This window comes from Podarcis vaucheri (assembly GCF_965113315.1).
Source record: "Podarcis vaucheri genome assembly, chromosome: 3".
Classification (NCBI taxonomy): domain Eukaryota; kingdom Metazoa; phylum Chordata; class Lepidosauria; order Squamata; family Lacertidae; genus Podarcis; species Podarcis vaucheri.
The window spans coordinates 101200630-101215605 of NC_138761.1; the positions used below are offsets into that span (position 1 = coordinate 101200630).

General features: G+C 41.5%; 1 protein-coding gene across 11 annotated transcripts in view; it reads left to right on the forward strand.

The window, feature by feature from the left end:
- Window positions 1–14976, forward strand: part of DLGAP2 (DLG associated protein 2) — a 402575-nt gene that overhangs the window by 237149 nt on the left and 150450 nt on the right. For 7 of the 11 annotated variants that reach the window (XM_082215473.1, XM_082215468.1, XM_082215475.1 and 4 more), the window contains one exon: window positions 8301–8333. The exons of the other annotated variants lie outside the window; for them this stretch is intronic. In XM_082215473.1, the coding sequence (XP_082071599.1) occupies window positions 8301–8333 (33 nt within the window). The remainder of the gene's footprint in view (window positions 1–8300; window positions 8334–14976) is intronic. 11 annotated transcript variants of the gene reach the window in all.

Consider the following 14976-nt stretch of genomic DNA (forward strand, 5'->3'; position numbering starts at 1 on the left):
GCGAAAGTCCAGAGTCTTTCACGACTGGACTTAAATGGACCTTTTTTTAAAGTATGTATAAAAAGCATATATAAGTGAAAATAGCATACAAAAAGGCAGTATATGCATTATATTGTGGAAAACTGTTTTGCAAAATGTGCAAAAAATGCAAAAGGCAAAGGCAAAAAATGCAAAGGAAAATATACAATTGTTGGAGAAATTTGCATTAAAATGCTGGTGAATTTTCACAAGGACGTCAAAAAAAAAAAAAAGCTGATATGGAATTGTAGAAAACTGAACTGATTGATAGAAACTGAGAAAAACAAAAACTGGCAGGTTCACCCTTCCCTACCTCAAAGTTAGGAGGACTACATAAATTTTAGGAAGGAAGAACTTAAGAAGAAAGCCTAAAAGATGGAGAGATCCAGTATTTGGGATTTGGGAGCAAGCATGCCCACTCCATTCTGTCAGGTGAAAAGAAATAAGAGGGAAACCAGAAGAGAATGAAATGGATTGTCTAAAAGTGGTTTGCCTGGTGGGGCAGAGATTCATTTGTTGGCAGCTGGGTCACTGCTGCTTATCTGAAGGGAAGAGGAGACAGTGACATGGAAATTGTGGGGTGTGGTTGTTGCATATAGTGGGGGCACTGGATCAGTTCTGCCAGCAGTGATGCCACTGCCAGGAAACGAACACTGAAGTTGGATTCTGCCAGGAATCCTGCACAGAAGCACTCTACACTGTTGCAGGGTCCTTACTTTTAGTGCTTCGCAATCTGCCCTCCACAAATTAGTCATTTTATATATAGCATTTTATTTTATATAGCATTGGTTTTCATTACCAGTACTTTAAACAAAATTAATCCACATGAAGATTGTAAACCACCCTTAAAAAAGAAAAAAGAAAAGGAGTTGCAAATGGCTGGGTCAGTGTAGTGAACATCCCCAAACTACTAAATGTGGCAGGAGTCTTTGGGGACCCAAAAGTAGAATTGTGATGAATAGGAGCAGCTATACTGCTGATTAGAACTTGGTTTGGGAATTGCCTTGACAGCAAGAAGTGCTCTTGCTTGCTGCTTCAGAAATGCTCCTTTAATGAATAATGCACAGGCGTTTCTGCAAGCCGTAGCAAAGCTTTCACGCTAGCTGTAGCATGCAAAAACTTCGGTATCCGTTGTTTTTTTTTTTCCAGAAGTGGGGCTGCTTTTGCTTCATGTTGGGTTCCAAAGACTTGCCAAACCTTTTGGAAATTATAACCAGGCGTTGCAGAGCTGGTTTCATTCAAAATGATAATACTTTTCCACTTTTATGCGATACAGAAAGCCGCTATCTCTTTTTGCACATCTGTCCAGTCGTTTTTCTAGAGGCTGCCGTTAAGCTGCGTCTTGGGAGCTACCAGCAGTTATCAATGCCACTCCACTTGCATAGAAAACTAGAAATGTTATTGCATACAAACAACTAGTGGGCAAGGTGTTAGAATTATGTATCCTTACATGTTGGAAGGTAAACCCATAGGGAAAGGATACCACACACAAAGCAAACCAGTGTTCCAATTGTATGTAACTTGACAGGTAATACTAATAAAATAATAATAATAATAATAATAATAATAATAATAATAATAATAATAATAATAATAATTTTTATTTATACCCCGCCCTCCCTGGCCAGAGCTGGGCTCAGGGTGGCTAACACAAGTAAAATTACAGTAAAAACATAATGGGGAGGGGGAAACCAATTTAAAATACAGGTTAAAATGCAATTTAAAATGCAGCCTCATTTTAAAAGTAGCCCATTTTAAAAGATGTCACTAGTTCACCCAGAGATCTTTGCTATCGAGAGGCACTGAATCTGAGACTCCAAACATGTCAAATATATTCTCTCTTGTTGAGCTGGACTTCAGCATTGCCTAAAAATCCTTGCCGTAAAATAGGATATCTTTTACTTAGAACATGCACACAAGGTGCCTATATAGCCTTTCCTAGAAAATTTCCAAGGATGGAGATTCTTCAAGTTCGCTTTTCAAATTTGCTGAGAGCACCTTGAAATAGGAAGCTTTTCTTAATGTTTAAAATACGCATCGTCTTTATGGATTACACACACACCGCTCTAGAGGACACTGTGAACAAACTTTCCTTCCCTTTTGTTCAAGTGCCTTTTAAATATCTGAACATTATAGTGACATATACTCAACCCCATTGTCTTCTATATGCTAAATTTGTCAATACTTCTTTAGCCTTTTGTCATACGATACACTTTCTGAACATGCAGTCATCTTATCTATAGCTGTCTTCCAAATCCTTTCTTTGAAGACAGCGTGGCATAGTGGTTAGAGCATTGGATTAGAATCCCTGGGGATTTCAGGGTTCAGATCCACAACAACCATGAGGATGATAAAAAATTAAGTTAAACTGACATATCAATTATGAAAAGAAAGAAAAGGAATGGAGTAAAGATTAGCACTTCTGAGCATATGAGATTTTTACACCACAGTAAGAGACTTCACCGTGGATGCAGGTGGCGCTGTGGGTTAAACCACAGAGCCTAGGACTTGCCGATCAGAAGGTCGGCGGTTCGAATCCCCGTGATGGTCTGAGCACCCCGTTGCTCGGTCCCTGCTCCTGCCAACCTAGCAGTTTGAAAGCATGTCAAAGGGCAAGTAGATAAATAGGTACCGCTCCAGCCGAAAGGTAAATGGTGTTTCCGTGCGCTGCTCTGGTTCGCCAGAAGCGGCTTAGTCATGCTGGCCACATGACCCGGAAGCTGTACGCCGGCTCCCTCGGCCAATAAAGCGAGATGAGCGCCGCAACCCCAGAGTCGGTCACGACTGGACCTAATGGTCAGGGGTCCCTTTACCTTACCTAAGAGACTTCACCAGATACATCTGATGCTTTCAAGCTACCACCCATGTACAATAAATATACTAATTATTACATTTTAATATATATAAATAATTGTGACCTGGGCATTACAGGGGCGATTTATGTCAACTCTGCTGAAATAGTGGGTACTGTAACAGCTTGAGCATGGCAAGTATGTATCATCCTCATGCTCAAAATTATGCCGAAATTGCATTGCCTTTTATGTTCCAGAAAGCAACGTAAGATGGTCTCTGTGGGAAAACTTTGCACAGCTATGTAAGGTGACTTTTTAAAACTACTGTGTAAAGTTCAGAAAGCCCTGCAGCAGTTTTTGCTGTTGGTTATGATGTTGTTGTAATATGAACTTCTCACAACTGGTGGCTAATTACATCCACGGCCATAACATCCATGCTGTGAAGGGATGGGTTGTTTGCTGAAACAGGAAGCCCTCTTACTGTTTCCTACTTTATTCTTCTCTCTTCCATCTCCTCCCGCCCCCAACTATCAAATTTTGCATGCAAGGAACGTAGTGGCTGGTGCTTAACTACAGTCGTGTATTAGCCAAAATGAAATGCGGGGGCATGTATTGTACCTGATGATGTTTGCTTAATTGAGCAGCAGCTCAACAAATTCAGAGATTTTGCTTAATAACAAGTAATATTGCTGGTTCTCCTGGTCCTCGGCTCTCAAGGGAAGCTGCTAGAATCCCCAAAGCAAACACTTAATGTATATAGTCACACAGCAGAGATTTCATTCCGTTGTTAACTGCGGTAATTGTATATACTGACGTCTAGCTGGGAACTGCAGCAAGCTGTATTTATCTTTATTTAAGGAAAAACTTTCCACTGCCCTCCTCACGCGGTGTCAAATGGCATCCTTTTGTGCTTGTGAAAGTAATAAGAGGAAGTAGCCTCATTTGTGGGCCCAATATACCACGTAGGCTCAGCTGCTTTGAACGAACTAAGGCCAATTAATTCTTTGCATGGGAGATTTGCAGTAAAAGTGACCACCAACCTATCCCCCCCACACACACTCCAGCCCAACATTAGACTTGGCTACAAGGAGAAAGAAAAATGCAGGTGTTCACATTAGCTATGCATGTAGTAAAACAAACTAGAGCTACTTTATCTTGACACTCACCTTATTAGTACTCATAAAATCAAGTGCTTCGGCTACATTGCTCTTCAGAACCTGCACATATCAGTTTCTCTTTTTTTGCTCCCCCTCCCCTCTCCATTTATATTTATTTTGTCATTATAGCTGGTAGGCAGGTACTGCAAGTCTTGTTTAAAATGTTCCAGCAGGTGTAAACAAATAAACAAACAAACTTTACTCATGTGGGATTCTAGGCAGCCAGCATCAAATTTAAACCAGATCCCTGGTCACGTACCATATGTAGAGTTTGCATGTTGGCACACTATACAGAAAGGCAAATGGATCGTGGGATGCTAACATTACATGCTTGTGTGCTGACAACAACCCATGCGTTTTCCCTTCTGCATGACACCATGCACAATATTTCCTGCTCTCTTAGGTAGCTGCTGTCCAAATATTGGTCTTTCTTAGCCCTTGCGATGTAGGAACTTCCATTAGAGAGGTCAGGGATGGAGCCTGGGAGGTCATAAACATGGAGCTATGGGCCCTCATATTATTTAGCTACTAGTAGTGTTATTCCCTTTTGAATTATGGTGCTGGAGGAGACTCTTGAGAGTCCCATGGACTGCAAGATCAAACCTCTCCATTCTTAAGGAAATCAGCCCTGAGTACTCGCTGGAAGGACAGATCCTGAAGCTGAGGCTCCAATACTTTGGCCACCTCATGAGAAGAGAAGACTCCCTGGAAAAGACCCTGATGTTGGGAAATATTGAGGGCACAAGGAGAAGGGGATAACAGAGGACGAGATGGTTGGACAGTGTTCTCGAAGCTACCAGCATGAGTTTGACCAAACTGTGGGAGGCAGTGGAAGAGAGGAGTGCCTGGCGTGCTCTGGTCCATGGGGTCACGAAGAGTCAGACACGACTAAACGACTAAATGACAACAACAAGTGTATTCTTCCTTGTTGGGATTTCATTCTCTCCACTGCTGATGTGTGATTGTTTTCATCACATGTCTGTCTTGACATTCCATACTATTGGAGTCATGAGAACGGAAGTTCAGTTACACTGTTCCATTATGTTGTACTTTTGCTTTTTTTCTGTTCTCTCCCGGAGAAGATGGAGAGAAGAGCCATGTTTCCTTTGTTCTGTAACACTTGATCTTGTACATAATAAATTAGCTGAGATTCCACACCTCTATGCCTAGTTTCTGCTTGGACTCTGCTACAGTATTGTGTGCACATATCTTCGGATAAATGTCGCAGAAGCTAATCGGGACAGAGAAGTGATGGATCATCCCGAGGGGCACTTGAGGGGGAAGAACACAGGTGCCTGGCATTTTCCCAAGTTGGCTACGAAGCCCAGCACGGTACACCAACACTCCTCTGGTCACTGCTCTGGATACGTGACTTGACTGCCTGTCTCCGGGCACTGAGATCGTCGGGTTTCCCACATGGCAGGATTGATATTGCCAGCCTTTATGTCATGTTTGCAGACATATTTGTAACATAGAGCTGGTCTGCCAATGAGCCTGGTGCCGGAAGCCAGCTCCCCATAGAACACATCCTTGAGGACCCTGCCATCTCCCATTCTGTGGACATGACCAAGCCAGCAGAGACATGGCTGAGACAGGAGTGTGAATATGTTGGGATTGTGGGCTTCTGGTGACTTCTTATGAGGAAGTTGTGCAAGTCTGGTTAAAGTTACCTTATAGGGTGATACTTAAAGCCTCAGCGCCTAGGGCTTGCCGATCGAAAGGTCGGCGGTTCGAATCCCCGCGGCGGGGTGCGCTCCCGCTGCTCGGTCCCAGCGCCTGCCAACCTAGCAGTTCGAAAGCACCCTCGGGTGCAAGTAGATAAACAGGTACCGCTTACCAGCGGGAAGGTAAACGGCGTTCCGTGTGCTGTGCTGGCTCGCCAGATGCAGCTTTGTCACGCTGGCCACGTGACCCGGAAGTGTCTTCGGACAGTGCTGGCCCCCGGCCAATAGATGTGAGATGGGCGCACAAACCCCAGAGTCTGTCAAGACTGGCCCGTTCGGGCAGGGGTACCTTTACCTTTACCTTTATAGGGTGATACTACATACAGGCATTATGCAATTTGACAACCCAGCAGGAGTCCTCCATTCTTGCCAGGGTTGGACTTTACTTCAGCAAGCATGCCTTCATGGACATGACTGAGATAACAGACTGGTCTTCTACTCCTCTTGTCACGTGAAATAAGAAACATTCCAGTTTCCACTTAAATAGCCTTGCAGAACTGTGATATCTGAAGATAGGAAGGTTCAGGGTGCCTCCAGACTAACATAATTTTTCAGAAGGGATTCAAGCACATACCAGAAAATTTAGGTTTGCACAATGAAAATGCACCAGAAGCGTTGTCTCCTTAATGCAACAAATCCACTTTGAAAAAGAAATAGCTTTCTGCAGTAAGGAAAGTGACATGGAAATGCACTGAAAAGCATTGGAGTGAACAAATGATCAACAAGAATGATGTATAAAGACCCCACAGTCAAATCGGGGTGAATGAAGAGGAATATTCATTGTCGTAGCATCTCCCCACAGTATCACTGGATCTACTATTCACCTGGTTGATATGGTAACTCCTTCAATCAGGAGCGCAACCCTACTGCTTTCCCTTACTCCATATGTAAGGCAGGAACTTGATCACTTCCATTTCCCTATTCAACACTTAAGCTCCTTCTTCTCTGATGCCCAGCTGTTGTCATGGATTGAGGTGCCTCGTGTGATGCATTATTGTGTGCCTTGCCATCTGGCATTGTCCACAAGTTTGCCAGGCTCATCAGTCCCTCCCAGCACAAATAATATGGACACAATCTTTTCCCAGGCTTCTGCTGATTAAGGAATTCCTGTTTACTGGTTTTGTTTGTTTTAAGGTATTCATACCTTTCCCTTTAAAGTAAAAGCTTTCTTAAGGCATGATTTACAAGGAAGGTAAAAACAACCCCCAACCCAAATCTTTATTTGCAGTTCTATAACACAACTGGCAACTGCTGTTGAGGGTTCATATTGAGACAGCTAGTAACTTTTTCCAGAATCTGATTATTGTACAAACCAGCAACAAATTAGTCTTTCAAAGCATCATTTAACATTTGACCAAATTGACATCTTCCTGAGTGCCACAAATAGTACAGTTGATTCTCCACTTCTCTGACCCCGCTGATGGAACTAATAGCAGTCTGCAGTCATTGATGGGGTAGGAGGGAAATGATCTTGCATAACTCCTGTACTATCCAAATATGCAGCACTGCCCCTCAATATGTAATCACCTTTGGTTCATCTATTTTACATAATTTTGGCTGCAGTCATATCCACTTACCTGGGTATAAGCCCCATCCACTCAGTAGAAGACATCAGAGTGGGTAGAGGAAACTCTACCCCTCTGCATAACTTTAAGGTGTGTGAACAGTGAAGGATAAGGACCAAGCTGGGTCAAACTTCTGAGTCAGGACCTCTTTTGCTGGTAAGTCATGAATGATTGGTTTGGCTAAATTTCTTCTACCTGCTCCGAGGTCTCAGAATACATAGCACTGAACCTGCCAGTTTTGACCTGTTTAATGTGGAAGAACATTATGTTCAGTATAATATAAGGTGGGCGAGGTGGGATATGAATATTTCAACAACTGAATCCATGCAATAGAGCAGAACAGAGTTGGGGGTTAATATGAATACCCTGACAATTTAGGAATGATATATATATATATTTATGCCGGCAGAAAAAATTGTATTCTATTTGGCATTTATTGGTTTTTAATCTTCGACTGATTGCTTTAACGCTGCTCTTCTTGTTTTTTAATGTTTTGTTTTGATCCTGTTATTCTTTTGTGGTGTTTTGTTTTCTGTATACTGGCTTGAGGTTCTTGCTACAGTTGACTGTAAATTTATTTTTTCAAATACAAACCAAATAACCCTCATTTAAAAGATGCAGTGCTTTTCTAAAAGAAACTGTATGAACTACTGCCTGGCTGTTACATTGGACTTGCACCGGGAAGAACTGGGTTCAAATACAGCAACTGGACAGCATTGGGCAGTTTAACTTCTTCATCTGTAGTTTGAGAATAACTGTGACCTATCTCAAAAAGTTGGCCAGGATAATGACTGAAGAAACCATTGCAAGGCTTCTTTAAATACCTATTGTGAAAGTGATCATATTGGCTTTTTAAAAAATTCATATTATTTTTTTGCTGAATGTATAACTTACAGTGTATTGATCCAGATAACTGCAGTTCAGTTTCTTACCCATTTCACACGCTGATTATGATTTGCCATGACAGAAGTTCTTATTGAATTCAAACTAGTGCTAAAGGTTTTTTGTGTTCTTTTCCTTTTCCTCTGCTGCTTTAATTTATAGGTTTGGATTCTCTAACAGGGAATGCATTTTCAGGTAAAGTTGCCATTAGAGCGGAATATATGTTGCACATGTGTGTTACACTGTGCTTGTGAGTTTGTGTGTGTATGTATGCTTGTGTTAACATCCTGCATGTCTTATTACCTGCAACATGTCTGAGTGGTTCTATTTTTCTAGAAAAAGAGGTGTCGGAACTCACCATGAATGCCTCCCTTGTTCTCTTAGAATGGCAATGACGCCCACCTGAGAGGCGCTGGAACTGAGTTCCTGTGAGTTATCCCTGGAAAAAAGGCCTGCCTGAGAGCAAGAAAATGACAACATTCTATATAGTGTCTATCAAAATGCAGATGTAAAGCTTTACGTGGGGCTACCTTTGAAGGTGACCCGGAAACTACAACTAATCCAGAACGCGGCAGCTAGACTGGTGACTGGGAGCGGCCGCCGAGACCATATAACACCGGTCTTGAAAGACCTGCACTGGCTCCCAGTATGTTTCCGAGCACAATTCAAAGTGTTGGTGCTGACCTTTAAAGCCCTAAACGGCCTCGGTCCAGTATACCTGAAGGAGCGTCTCCACCTTCATCGTTCTGCCCGGACACTGAGGTCCAGCGCTGAGGGCCTTCTGGTGGTTCCCTCATTGCAAGAAGCCAAGTTACAGGAAACCAGGCAGAGGGCCTTCTCGGTAGTGTTGCCCGCCCTGTCGAACGCCCTCCCACCAGATGTCGAAGAGAAAAATAACTACCAAACTTTTAGAAGACATCTGAAGGCAGCCCTGTTTAGGGAAGCTTTTAATGTTTAATTGGTTATTGTATTTTAGTGTTTTGTTGGAAGCCGCCCAGAGTGGCTGGGGGGACCCAGCCAGATGGGCGGGGTATAAATAATAAATAATAATAATTATTATTATCATTAATAATAATAATAATACACAAACCAAATTCGTTCTGGAATTAACTGGATGCAGGTTTCATTAATATTTGCCTGCTGCCTAGTAAACGATATGTGGGTGGGTGAACACACCCACAACCACCCACCCACCCCTGTATACACATACACACATATGGACACATACATGAATATTCAAGATACTCGTTTTAATATTAATTCCACAAGAATCAAAATAAAATATTGAAAAGGGCCGGAACACCTAAACACATTATATGAATCGCACTGTTGTTTGTGGCAATTATATAGGAACCATTGTTTTGGTTCTTATAGAAGTCTTCAGTGGGAAATGGCCTAACACGCAAAGAGGTCAAAACAGAATACCTCTTTCATGACAACTGGCTGCCCTGCCTATTACTGACTGTAATTGTGCTGATTTCGGATTCAGCGCAGATTAGAGGCAAGTTTTGTATGTCTTAAGAATAGATGGGGGGGATGAGAATGGGGAAAGCCCCACAGAGCCACAGACCTATTGGGGAATCCTCCTTGCATCATCTAATAGAGTTCAGGTGCAAAGCTCATCACACGGAGGGGCACTTTATAGCAGGTATGGTGGTACCTTGGTTTACGAACTTAATCCGTTCCGGAAGTCCGTTCTTAAACCGAAACTGTTCTTAAACCGAGGCACACTTTCCCCAATGAGGCCTCCCGCCGCCGGTGCCCTTCCACCATTCAGATTCCATTCTTAGACTGAGGTAAAGTTCTCAAACCAAGACACTATTTCCGGTTTTGCGGAGTTTGTAAAACAAACTGTTCTTAAACCGGACTGTTCTTAAACCGAGGTACCACTGTATTGGTTTTGTTCTGAAATTGTTTGTTTGTTTGTTAAATTTGTATGCTGCCTCATAGCTGTAGATCTCTGGGTGGTTTACAACCCCACATTTCAATGTAAAAAACACAAAATACATAATAAAAACAAAGACAAATTCAACCCAATAATCCCCACTTCCACAACATTAAGGGAAACACTGTGTTGTGCTCACAGATAGCATTAAACTGTGGCTTAGTGTTAAGAGAACACTCAGTAACCCTTGAGCCGCAGCATACCCCACCCCCAACATCTGACTCTTTCCCTTCCATTTTTGACTAACCACAGCTCTGAAAAATAGCTGAACCCAGACAAACCAGTGTTAGTCTTAAATATAGTTAGTGGAAACAAGCCAACTTCAAACCATGAGTTAGTAGCTACCTTGTTTCGCTAACCATAATGAAGGTTCTACACAGTTTAGGCTTTGGGTGTAATGCTAAACTGTGGTTAATCTAAAATCGAAACAGAAGTTTCTGGTTTCTGTTGTTGCATGTGAACTGGGCCTGTGTGTGGTTTCATCTGTGTAAGGGGATCTGGTTCCTGTTATATGCACCTTTAAAATACCCTTTCAGCTCAGAAAACGACGTCTGTTTATCAAATGCCACACATGCACTGGCAGGGAAGCGTATAAACTCACGTTAAATGGAGAAGGAAAGGGGAGATGGGGAGGGAGAGAGTATTCCAGGGAAACCAGAGAAACCAGCACAGGGACAAAACAGGATGGCCTCATCAGAGTGAAAATTTTAACAGATGGCTTGAGGGGACAATCACCAGGTAAAGGTTGTAGCAAGATTGTTTGGAGAGAGAATCACAACACTAGTGATGATGATTTAGACATGAAGGATATGACAGTTTGTGGATATGCTAAGGGGATAAAGGGGCAGGGGACTAGATACCTAGATATGTGGAGAGGAAGAATATGAGAAACCAAAGGTGAGTATGTATCTGTAAGGCTCTGTGCAAATCCCTGAAAATGCCAGGCTGCAGAAAGAGAATTTGGGTGGAAAGCCTTAAGAATTTTGTCTTTGCCACTTCGCTTAGGGGGAGATACTGTCAGCTAAACTTGGAAGCTCTGAACGAGATCTGAGAGTAGTCAGTATGTATGTACATATAAACTGAAATCAATGATAGCGGATTAAAGTCCCAAGACAGCATATTAGGAAAGGCAGACCAATGCGGAGAGTAGAAGCAGGAGAGTCACAAAACATTTAGGAGAGAGCAATCAAGAAATCAGGGAAAGACCCATGAAGATAGTGATACCATGGAGGTGAGTGGAAACAAAAATTCTTGATGTTCACTTAAAAGAAAAATCTGTTCAGGTTTTGTATGCTAATTACATGTCACATTTCATGAAATTGGGTTTTATAGCCAAGAGCAAATCCTTACAGAAGGTAATTTATACAAAAGCTTGTAGATGTGGCCAGCTACTTTCACAAAAGGCAGAATATTGTTATTAATCAGAGTACATCAGATTTTTTTAAAAAATGCCCCTGACATCTTCATGAAAATTTAAGTACAATGGCTGTATTTCCTGAATAGTATTTCTCTTATGACCAATGTCCTTCACAGCATAGCTCTCTGGTTCTTTGCTTCTATAATCAGTAAGGTCAACCAAGAGAACCTGACTTACATAATCAATGCACAGAAGCTCACTGTTCATGCAGCACTGAAAAATTCTTTTCCTTCCCACGAATGGCCTGCTAAAGCTCTAGTATTTCAAAAGCGTGCTAAAAATAAAAATAAACAGTACTTGCAGTTACAGTTAAATTCATTGGCGGATCCATTTGGAAGGGTGGGGGAAAGGCACCTGTTTATTTCGAAAGGTCTTGTGGTTTGTCTGTTGTGTAATGCTATGTAATGGGAAACCATGGCTCCCCATTATGTGAATGAGCTATGAGAAATCTTGGGGCTGCACACTTCTTCCCCCTTCATCTACATGGAAGAAATCTGTGGTGCGACCAAAATCGCAGGCGGATGCTTCTAATCTCCTCTTCTGATGCACAAAAGTGCTGGAAAGGAAAGAAGCAAAGCTGATGCTGGTTATAGCTCTCTTGTATCTGAACCAGGCCATGGCTTAAAAACATTCCCTGCAATTAGTTCAGTAATTCTAATGTTACACTGAAGTCCATATTTGGGGCAAGTATCTTAGTATAACATAATCTATCGATTTATTTATTAAATTTATATCCCACTCTAACCCCCAAAGGAGCCCAGAGAAGCATACTGGTGTATAACAATGATTAGGTGAAATTATTTAAGACCCTGGTTCCATTCTGCGATCATTTTGTTCTATATTGTATATCGAAAACATTTAAAACCTTATTCCAGTGTTGGCACCCTTTCCAGTTACAGTGGTACCTCGCAAGACGAAAAACGCGCAAGACAAAAGAGTTTTCCGTTTTTTGAGTCGTTCCGCAAGACAAATTTCCCTATGGGCTTGCTTCGCAAGACGAAACGTCTTGCGAGTTCTTGCGAGTTTGTTTCCTTTTTCTTAAAGCCGCTAAGCCGTTAATAGCCGCTAAGCCGCTAATAGCCGTGCTTCGCAAGACGAAAAAACCGCAAGACGAAGAGACTCGCGGAACGGATTAATTTTGTCTTGCGAGGCACCACTGTAATATTTCTAACATGCAATATAAACTTTGTTCTTCACGACAATAACTCAGCAGTTCAGTAGAGCTACAGACGTTTACATCAACTGAAGAACAACCCTACTTAGAAATGTGTTTGATGTATTAGTTTATTGACTATATTTTATGGCTACAACTGCCCCCAACCCCAGCACACAGAAGCAGAAGGTTTTCCTCTGCTGATTATGGAGATTCCATGAAGTTGCACAGATCCATCTTCAGGACCGACAGTGGGAGCCCTGCAGATCTATATTATTCATTCATTGGCACACAGCATCATTTTCCCACCAGGGACCCTGGGACAAGTTCATGTGTGCTTCAGTGAAATGCCCAACAGAAATAATTTTGATGTAATCATACTTAGCAATCATGCCAAATCTGATTCCCACTTTTTTCCCCATGCATCAGCAGCACAGAGGAGGGAAATGTCACAAATGAAAGAAGGCGCCAAAAATTATGAAAATCTAGGCATGTGCAAGATTTGTAAAAAGTTTTTTTTTTTAATGAGTTTTAAAAAGTTGGGGGTTCCTGATGCATTGAATGTACTTTGAAAATTGGACCAAATCATTTGGAATGCTTAAATTAGACCAGAAAAGCAGACGAGAATTTCAGAAGCATCGCTGTCAATAAGTACATTTTCCCCTGCAACGTTGCACGATGGCTGGTTTCTGGCCACATCCTCAAACTATAAAATGTGGGAAATTGCTAACACAAAATTGCAAGAGATACTGATATTGCACTGCCTATAATTGTTAAACTGCTTGTTACAAAGATTTAAGACCATATGGCATCATTTCGCTTTTATTATAATAACCCATATTTAAACCACAAATGTGTTCCATTTGTTATATTGTCAGAGGATTAGCTTGACAGATAGGGAGGTCTGAATATAATTCTTGAATACTTGCCTCTGTCATTTTTCTTTAGTTAGGACAGTAAAACGCAACAACTTGCTCATCTTCCAGTTGTGTCTAGTGGAGTCAGTGGTACTGATTATAACCAATGTAAAAATGGACAAAAATACACTATGCCGTTATTTAAAGCATCAATAAAGGACATGCAAATACTGCCCCAGCTAATCACGACAATTTTGTGATCCCATCAGCTCTTGTAGAAAGCCCTTTCCTAATCAGATACTGGGATCCAGTAGACCTCTGTTTAGGATGCAATGCTATACCCGTCTTACCTGGGAGGAAGTCACTGGTACAGTACTTACTTTGAATAGACATGCCTAGGATTTTCCTGTTAGTTATAATTGTGCTGTTGGTCAGGGTTTTCAAGGTAATGGATAATATCTAAGTGTGTGCTCACCTTTTGGGGCGGAGTGATGCTTCTGCAGGGATGAGCAAAGGGAAAGTCCTACTCTGCTTGCACAATCTTGGGTATTATTCAGTATCTTTTGACAATGACTCCAGAAGAATATTAAACATACAATATTTATTGTTCAGTTTTCCAAGTATACAGGGATGCTATCCAGAGTCTGCAATGATTCCCAGTGTTAATTCCTATGAAGTTTAATTAGACCCCCTGATACCTTACTCATGCATTTTGTTTTCCTTCAGTAAAAAGCTTATGAAGGTATGGTTTTTGGTGTGTGTGTTTTTAAAATGAATAGCTAACATCTAATTATCTTAACTGCAGCATCAACATAAAGTAGCTAATTGTTCTTTTAGGTAAGGGGTGTTTTTATCCTGTTGTAGACATTTACAACATGTGTTCATTCCATTTGATGCCTTGAATGTGAAGCATTTTATATGGAGCTCTAACTGACCAAAAACAGAGAAATAAAGAGGTACCGGCAAATGTTTACTGGAAAAAAATCACAGTCCTGACACATTTTGAGAAAAAGCTATTCTTTGTAGGAATGGCTAGAAAAACACCCCAAAACTGTGTATCAAACAGTCACGTTAAAAATGTACAAGGGGTGAAAATGGACAAAACTCTCAGCACATAAATTAATGCTGCATTGCAGCATATAATGCATGCATTGTAGTCTGCTCGATGGCAAAGCATTCATAAAGACTTTGCGGAAGCCTATTATCGTGCCCCTTTTTGAAAAGAACAGTTATATCCTTTAACCCATCCTCTTTCCACTGGATCTAGCATAGTAATTAGTTTGCAGCAAATAACACAAAACGACACTCACTTTAATGCAAAAATTCAAACATACGTGGCTTTTAACATGCAAGGCTTTTCGTATGTCATGCATGTACTTGTGCTCATATTTTTCTAGGAAAAAAACCCAAACCAGCTCTAGCAGAATTTAGGGGAATTGAAGCTGACCTAGTGCCCTATGAAGCCT